The sequence below is a fragment of the Salmo salar genome, chromosome ssa15, assembly GCF_905237065.1.
Source record: "Salmo salar chromosome ssa15, Ssal_v3.1, whole genome shotgun sequence".
NCBI classification, from domain to species: domain Eukaryota; kingdom Metazoa; phylum Chordata; class Actinopteri; order Salmoniformes; family Salmonidae; genus Salmo; species Salmo salar.
Window position 1 is genome coordinate 79,842,864 of NC_059456.1, and position 9,027 is coordinate 79,851,890.

At 42.2% G+C, this 9,027-nt stretch overlaps 1 protein-coding gene and 1 pseudogene across 1 annotated transcript; both read right to left on the minus strand.

Moving 5' to 3' along the window:
* Positions 1–23: 23 nt before the first annotated feature.
* tpk2 (thiamin pyrophosphokinase 2) lies at positions 24–2,799 on the minus strand. The gene is made up of 8 exons (XM_014145762.1): positions 2,574–2,799; positions 2,057–2,298; positions 1,901–1,964; positions 1,684–1,814; positions 1,455–1,573; positions 1,190–1,322; positions 993–1,089; positions 24–213 (listed from the first exon to the last, which is right to left on the minus strand). The coding sequence occupies exons 1-8, from the start codon at positions 2,635–2,637 to the stop codon at positions 167–169; spliced, it is 897 nt and encodes a 298-aa protein (XP_014001237.1). The 5' UTR covers positions 2,638–2,799; the 3' UTR covers positions 24–166.
* Positions 2,800–3,965: 1,166 nt separating this feature from the next.
* LOC106572310 (troponin C, slow skeletal and cardiac muscles-like) lies at positions 3,966–8,610 on the minus strand (annotated as a pseudogene).
* Between the last annotated feature and the right edge of the window lie 417 nt (positions 8,611–9,027).

Here is a 9,027-nt window from a genome sequence, read left to right on the forward strand (position 1 = left end):
GCTTCATGCCTCTCAACACAAAATCCCAAGATGTGAATGGAATTTATTCACGATTCTGTAACGAAACAGTACAAGAACTTAAACATTTGACAGAATAGATCAAGGCATCTAGAAAGGAGTGCATATCCTGACCATCCCTCATGTAACATATTTTTCACTTCAGTATTTACAAAGTGTGGTGGAGTCCGGCAACAAACTCCTGGTAATAGGGCTCTGAAAAAAAGAGAGCAGTCAGATTTGTCTTGAATCTTCTGCTGTTGGTGTTTAAATTATTGACAACTGACTACTGTAAATAGTATTTTATGGTGTGGCTGCGGATCCGACTTTTACTTGACCTCTTCCCGACAGTTAAAGGTATGAGAGGCCCCATGTGCGGGATACTCTCCGTATATATATTTTTTTATACATAGCTGCTCCAGATTGGACGTCTGTGTGGTGTAGTCTACAAACTTTGACATGTTGTACAACACACTGTTGTAACAGTAGGCTATTGCCAACATAAGCATGACAGAAACAGGCAGTCTAAGTAGCGATTCCATGTTCTTTTTTCAGGAGGGAGTACATGCAGCTATTTAGACATATCAAACAAGCAAGACAGTCTAAATAGCGATTTGATTGCGGCAGACCGATCACTGGAATTCATTAATATTTTACCACTGTCAAACTGGTTACCAGCTACACACTTCGGCTGCCAATAACGTTCGGCTGCCCATAGGTGGAACAGCTACTCTGGCAAATTTCAATCATATCCTGTGGTACTTGCGAAATAACACTTTTAACCTGTTACGCAGATTCAGAAGAGGGTGAGGAAAGAAATAAACGAAGGGAGCGTGAGCAGCAGCTACGTAAACAAAACGTCTCTGTAAAATAACACATGCGCGGAACATGAATCGGAAAAATAACCAGGGGGGTGTTAACGACAGATCCGCAGCCCCTGCCTAGTTTTTATAACTATGTTATCCCATGTCATTGATTGATGTACTGATGCAAACCTGTATCAGGCTGTATGTAGGAATGTCTGATGAGGAAGTCTAGGACCACCATGGCACAGTTGGGCTTGAAGTCGTCACTGATCAGCAGTTCTTTCACCTGAAAACAACATTGTAGGCCTACTTGAATACATTCTTTGTGGGCCAGAGATAAAAACTAACATGCAGTACTGGAGGTGCTCAAAAGTAGAGTGGCTGACCTTGTCCATGGAGTAGAGGTAGAAATCCTGCACCTCCCCATCCCCTATCTTAGGCTTGAACTCAGGAGGTAGCTCTAAGTCGAACACAAACTGGCTTTCAGGAAACACCCCTTCCTCATCCTCATAAGTATAGCTATGAGAGAAGACACAGGGGTGACTGAAATAATGTGGATATGATTGTAGGCCTATGTAAAAGCATGCAAAGAGATATTCTCAATGAGACGCTGCAGACAGAGCTGGCTACTCCTGTTGAGATGTCAATCACCTCACTGTGCTCACGGGGCGGGCAGTCTCTGCTATGTCTTCTGGGATGCAGGCCTCCTCCTCACACTCCTTGATCAGGGTGTTTCTCACACTGATACCTGCTGCTAGTCCCCCAGCTGCCTGAAAACATGGTGGAAGAACATGGTCAAACCAGTTTGCCATTCACAAAAAAAGATGTCCCGGTAAAATGTAATCGGTTGTATTCTAATTGTAAATCAATAGGTGCTGACCAGGTTGTCCAGTTTTCCAGGGTAGGTCTGCTTGGTCATGGATCGTCGTCCCACCCACATCCTGAGTTCCCCATTTTCATCCTGACAGTACCCATTAATATGGACTCCATACCGTTTCACTCCAAAAAGACCTACAAAGACAATGTTAATGGCGCATGCTATTGCAGGGGGAACACTGGGATTATTTTCTACTGTTATTGCTTAGGACACGACTTACTTGTGGCAGATCTCTCCATACACATTAGTGGAGTGTCGCAGAATCTGGGCATTACTTCATACTTCTATAGAAAAGGCCCAAATATATAATTTCAGGGAATTTTAAAAAATGTGTATAGTTTGTTTTCAGTTTTACAGTATATTGTAGTACTCTCACCTCACCTCTCCATCCTTTCAAGACAGTCAACAAGCCTTCCCTCCTAAGTGACTGAAGAACAGAATCTACAGCCTTTGACCTTCTCCCATAGGAGTCAAGATTTTGGCACAGAGTAATAGCGCCACCTTGTGGTGGATTGAAGACCTCTGGAAATGTACTCAAAATGGACGCCACTTTGGAAGGCACCCACCCAACCTGCTCTCCTCCCACCTCAAACCGAAGGCATGTGGTGCGACTGGAGCCTGGGTGACACAAACATACATATTGGATGCGAGAGAGATGTGTTGTAGAATAGGCTAGCTAATGCCGCGTTCACGTACTAGTCGGAAATGTCCGACTTTCTAACTGGTTGTAGATATACACGTGCCAGGTTCAACCAGTTAGTATGTCAGACATTTCCTAGTTCTGACTAGCACGTGAACGCGACATAACACCTAATCATTTCGCTATCGAATTCACATAGCTAGCCACAGCTTTTCATTCATTTCCAGTTATCACAAATAGTTTTAACTCTAACCTGGCGAATAAAAGTTATTCATTCGGCGAAGCACCTGGAGCATTTTTTCCGACCAGGTAGTCATGATTTCGAGCCTAGGTTTCTGACGCGAGTCCAATGATTTTATGAAGGGTAAAAATTAAACAACAATATGTTATGTTTTATTAAGGTAGCTAGATAATATTTTCACTGTGGTTATTTTGCCAACGCCATGTTCCTCTCAGCGGTGTATACTCGGCGTGCGCAGTCGCGCACTGCACAAAACGCCCACATGATTCTCAACATTTCCATTGGTTGAAGACGCGTCTGCTGCAGCAGCTGGTTAACGCACGCCGATATTTGGACTCAAAGGGCTGTGTGTGTGTGTGTGTGTGTGTGTGTGTGTGTGTGTGTGTGTGTGTCGCCATGTTCAAAAACAACTGAAATCTCCGACTTCAATGCCTTTAATACAACTTGGAACTCGGAAAAAAACAAGCTCTGACTTGGCATTCCAAGTTGAACGGCATTTCAACTCGGAATTCCATGTCAGAAACTAGGGAAGCTTTCTAGAGCGCAGACCTGAAGATCACTGACATGAGTTGACCTTGTTTCTGTCTGAGTTCCCAGTTGTCCCGGATGACCGTTCAAACGAGTTTTCTTAGTCGGATAACGTTTTTTCACGAGTTCCCAGTTGTCTTGAACGTGGCATTAACCCTTGCCAATACCTTGGACTTTCTCACTCATCTAAAGAGCCTCACCAGGCCTACGTTGTGCCCTTTATACAGCATCAACCCTGCTAGCTATTCGTTCGGTCCACAATATAATACAATACAATGATGATAAGCAATCCTGCTTATATCAGTTTTATTGAACTGAAGACACTTTCATCTGCATTACTGAGAATCTTTCTTTATTGAAAATATACAGTATTGTGGAGTATAGTGTTTACTCCCCTTTGTTAAGATTTTGAATAGAATAATCTAGGATTATTGGGGATTAAATACATTTATATTTAAGAAATTCACTTCAAGGACATAACAAGACCCCTTGTCTTTAAGGGCTTTTAGGGCTCCAGAGTGGCGCAGCAGTCTAAGGCACTGCATCTCAGTGCAAGAGAGGTCACTACAGACCCTGGTTCAGTGGTCTAAGGCACTGCATCTCAGTGCAAGAGAGGTCACTACAGACCCTGGTTCAGTGGTCTAAGGCACTGCATCTCAGTGCAAGAGAGGTCACTACAGACCCTGGTTCAGTGGTCTAAGGCACTGCATCTAAGTGCAAGAGGGGTCACTACAGACCCTGGTTCAGTGGTCTAAGGCACTGCATCTCAGTGCAAGAGGTGGCATTACAGTGCCTGGTTTGAATCCAGGCTATATCACATCTGTCTGTGTTGTGGATGATAGTGTTGTGGATAAAAACTGGACCAAATACAAGATGTTAACCAAGGCCAATACATGTTGAGGATGGAGCCGAGCAGATGAGGCTTTTATTTCAATGTTTTCCAACTTGTTCAGGCAATGGTGTGATGGCATGTCAGCGCTAAGAGGAGGTATGAGTATTTCCCCGGGCTGAGAGTCCATGAGTCTTTTGATTCCTTTACTCAACCCCCTTCATGAATTCCAGGAACTCTGTGGAAGAGAATGACACCCAGAGCACATGATAGATCAGCAATAAAATGTCTTACTGACTGCCTGGATTTGAACTGTGAAAGGTTTGGCATGAAAGGATAGCCTAGATGAGTGTCAAAACAATTAAATAATTACACATTCTGGAAGTGCCAACCTGATCTTTAGGCTCAAATGTCTTTGAGCGCATTTATATTTGATATGTATTATTGACCGCAGTATTCATTTCTATTCACAGTATTTCATAACTTAACTATTACTGTTGGGCCTCTTGTCTTACCATCATAATCAATTTTTCCATCATTGTTTTTGTCTCTATCCTTCATGAGTTCTTCAATGTTATCCTCAGTGATGGCCTCTCCAGTTGACTCCAGAATGTTCTTCAGCTCCTCCAAATCAATGTAGCCATCTCCATTTCTGTAAGCAGCACCAATGAGTACACATATTCCTTATAACACTGTACTGTACTCTAGTTACTCTGTCAACAATATAAATGAATTTATATACTTTGACTTTTATAGACATTACTGTTTTAGTTGTCTATATGTTTGTCTTTATAGGTTCTTGTTAGAGTAAACCCAAATGTTTTTTGGCAACCACTTTGCTTGATATTAGCCTTACTTGTCAAACATGCGTAAAAGTTCGGCCAACTCCTCCAGTTTCCCTTTGCTTTCCTCATTCATGCAACGCACCATCATGACTAGGAACTCATCAAAGCCTACTGTCCCACTCCCTGTAAAAACACACACACACACACACACACACACACACACACACACACACACACACACACACACACACACACACACACACACACACACACACACACACACACACACACACACACACACACACACACACACACACACACACACACCAGCAGCAGCTGTAACATGGTGTCTTAATATTAAAACATAGTAAGGTGAGTTCCAAAGTAACATTTCAGACCAGTCTGAAAACTATGTGTGAACCACCACCTCAGGCTATTTGACCTAATGATTTTGCCTGAGGTCAAAGGTATACTTCAGGAATTTGGCTATGATGCCTCTTCTCTACTTCCCCAGAGTCAGATGAACTAGTGGATATCATCTTTATGTCTCTGTGTCCAGTATGAAGGAAGTTAGAGGTAGTTTTGCAAGCCAATGAAGAAGTCTATGGGTATCTGTTAGCATGCTAGTATAGGGGATGTATAGTAAAATTGTGTGTGTAGTATTCAGTGTTAATAAGTTTGCAGCCATGGTGACGCACCATCCTCATCCACCTGGTCTGCAGCTCCTCAGGGGTTGGGTTCTGCCCCAGCATCCTCATCACCTTCCCCAACTCCAATGTGCTGATGCAGCCGTCCTCGGCATCCTGACATGCAATGTCAAAGGCTGCCTTGAACTCTGTGGGGAGATAGTGGTGGGTATTACTAGTGTTTCTACATAGATATGAATGGTGCAAAGGTAAAGAAGAAATGTCATGGGATTATTGTGTACAAAAGGCAAGGCTCACCTATTTTCTGCTCTTCTGTTAAGTTCTCAACCTGAAGGGAATAGTGGAGCAAGTTACAAATGCAGTTATAGTGCTTTAGAACTCATTTTAGCCTACTTTATGTGCCTAAATTATGCAGGTTGGTTGGCCTCTTGTCATTTATTATTTGACAAACCACTCATAGTTGGACCACACTGGAGGCCATTGGTGGTCATTTCCTCATTTTCTTGTCTCTCTTCACCTTGATCTGCAGTCAGCCCCTAGCCCTCGCAGTGTGTAATGCATTCCATTAGTACCCCAGCACACCTTCTCCCTCTCCTTGAACTCAGCCCAAAACCTGTCGAGCACAGCCATCTACCCCTGGTGCAGTCTGACTGAAATGTCACGCTGCTTTCTTCACCTACTATTCTTGTCGGGTGGCGATGGGGGGCTCTGGCACCGACTCCACTGACAGCCATTTGTTTGAGGCGAAAGCTGTCGACACTCTTCTTCGTCCTAACTGTCCTTTGTTCTATTGTTGTCAGGCAGAGAAATGCCAGAAATCCCATGTTAACACAGCACGTTCTCCGGGTCCTCAGAGAAGATAATGATGAGCTTAAATGATCATATTGACATGACAACATGCTTTCTGTTTAACTTTTTCAGAATAGCTGGGCTCATAGAACATGACTAACTTTGTGTTTAACCTTGGTGAATCTTGGTACTAGTAAGTTGCTTATTCTAAAGATACAATGTTGAATTTTCATTGACTTTACAACTCTTGTGGTGAGATCATTTATTCATACACTGAGCTCTGCTAACAATTATGTTAGAATGACAATGTCCTTTTCTAAATTGGACAATAATGGTCAAGATATTCAGAAAAGCTCTGCTGGTACTTCTCAATTACTCTCTATAAAAATAGTGTTGAATGACACTTTCACATGGTGTGCTTTTCCTATTGCATGACCATGTTTAGTTGGGTCTTGAAACCAGGGTTACTTTCTAAATGTAATCAGTTACAGTTACTAGTTAGCAGTCTAAAATTTTAATCGGTAACGTAACTTTTGGATTACCCAAACTCAGTAACATAGTCTGATTACATTCAGTTACTTTTAGATTACTTTCCACTTAAGAGGCATTAAGCCTCTTAAGGGGAAACCAGAAAGAATGCAACAAACCAGAAATAAATGCAACAATATGTCTGTGAAACAATATATTTACAATATTATGAATGATTTGTGGTTTATTTTGTGGCATTTCGTAGTGTGACAGATTTTACTAATTGCAGCAGTACTGTACAAAGTTAGAGGTGAGGTCAACCTACCCCCTCCCCATCTCGTACTTCTGAGTGGGAGACCTTCCCAGGTAGTAGCCTGCCGAGCTCACAAACTAGAATCAGGCCGCCTACTCCGACCAAGGTTAATTGACCCACAGTCCCACACGGTGACATGATGTGCAAATGAGCGATAGAAAACCGATCGCGCAAATGTCACCATTCCAAAAAATGTGTGCGGGCGCCCCGTTTAGTCATGTTGGAAAATCTTTGGATGCCGACAGCAGTCGCACCATTGGAAAACATAGCTTGGACTGTAGCTTACAAAAGCCTATTCCTGCTTTCTTTCCGCGATCGTTCAAACACATTTTGTGTCATCATAGTGGTCTCTGACTTGTGGTCAGACTCGCTCAGGTGGAACAAACTTAAACTTGCGCCTTTTTTCAATGCTGATTTGAATGTCATTGAGAAAACAGAGAAGTGTCAATACATTTTTTTCTCGCAAACATCCTTTCTGAATTTAAAAGTGATCCTCAATTTAATCATCTAGTTTTCAAAAGTATCTGTAATCCGATTATGATATTTTTGCTGGTAATTTAACAGATTTCAGTTACCATTTTTTTGTAATCCCTTACTTGTAATCAGTTACTCCTCAACCCTGCTTGACACTCAATATTACTGCATTTACGTTTGACCAATCAACGCTAATGTGGGAACATGTCTAAATGTGACTACCAATCAAAGGTATCTTGGGGATACTGAATCATAATTTACAACCTGGTAGCTCTTGTGAAATATATCTCAAATCGAGGTTGACTGGTAAACCCATTTCTCGCTTCTCACAGCTCTTGGAAGCGGATTATGGCTTCTTGACGTCATCAATGTCTATTTCAGTCAAGCAGCTAGAGATGGCTTTCCTCAGGGCCGTTAACCTCTATTCACCTTTGGCTTGTGTCCAGAGAGTGTGTACTGTCAATACAATGTGAACTGGAGCATATAGCCATTGTGTGAAATTTGTTAAACATAACACCACAGTCATGACGGGATGTTATTTTCACATACATTTTACATTTTGCAGACGTTCTTATCCAGAGCAACTTACATGAGCAATTAGGTTTAAGTGCCTAGCTCAAGGGCACATTGACCGATTTTTCACCTAGTCGGCTTGGGTGATTCGAACCACGACCTTTCAGTGACTGGCCCAATGCTCTTAACGGCTAGGCTACCCCCTCCACAACCAGAGCCAACAAACCCCAAAGAAAATACATGTAATTTCATAACAGTGTCTTGTTTTTGGCTCGTCCAGTCACAGTACACCCAGGTACACCAATGAGGGAAGTTTGAGATCATGACCCTCCTTCCTCCTTAGTACATCAGATGAAGACTCCTAATCGATTCTAACTGTCCTCGACATAAACTATCTAGCATCCCCCTGTGTAACCTAACTACAGGTTTTGTCCCTGTATCTGTACTCACCGCTGCTTTGTATACATCATCCATGGCTGTTGGGCTGCCTTTGTCTCTGTTTCAGTCACCGGAACACAGCGATACTCCCACAAATGCCTCAGACACAGGACAAAGGATAGAAGCAACACCTGCCCCAGCCTTTATTGTTAGGGCCATGTGGTGTTAAAAAAACTTCTGAACCCCCTCTCTGCGTCATCCCACTGTTCTCATCACAAGAGAGAGAAAGACAACTATAAATAGATGAAGAACAGAGATGGTCCAACAATAAGAGAGCCTAGGCCGCAGCAGCTAAATTGGTGACGTGTATTGTCTCCAAGCTAGATCTAGAGCGAACGCGATACCAAGTAGGAACACCTTTTTTTTAAGGATGTCAAATCAGTACACTTGTTTGTTTTCTGCCAATGTGGTTGTTTTTGACATAAGAGCAATTTCTTAGCAAAATAATGATCTTTCAAATACAAGATTTGGGCCGTCATCAAGGCAAAGGATGGCTCCTTTGAAGAATCTCAAATGTAAAATATATTTTGATTTGTTTAACACTTTTTTGGTTACTACATGATTCCATATGTGTTATTTCATAGTTTTGATGTGTTCACTATTCTACAATGTAGAAAACAGTAAAGAATTATTTAAAAAAAATATTAAATGAGTAGGTGTGTCCAAACTTTTGACTGGTGCT

Bases quoted from the DNA above. Each gene is read 5' to 3' on its own strand.
- tpk2 (XM_014145762.1), bottom strand. From the start codon at position 2,637: ATGACTACCTGGTCGGAAAAAATGCTCCAGGTGCTTCGCCGAATGAAT. The intron at 1,965-2,056 runs GTGAGAGTACTA...CCTTTTCTATAG, and splicing joins TGAAAGGATGGAGAGGTGAG to AAGTATGAAGTAATGCCCAG. The intron at 1,815-1,900 runs GTAAGTCGTGTC...TTGTCTTTGTAG, and splicing joins TATGGAGAGATCTGCCACAA to GTCTTTTTGGAGTGAAACGG.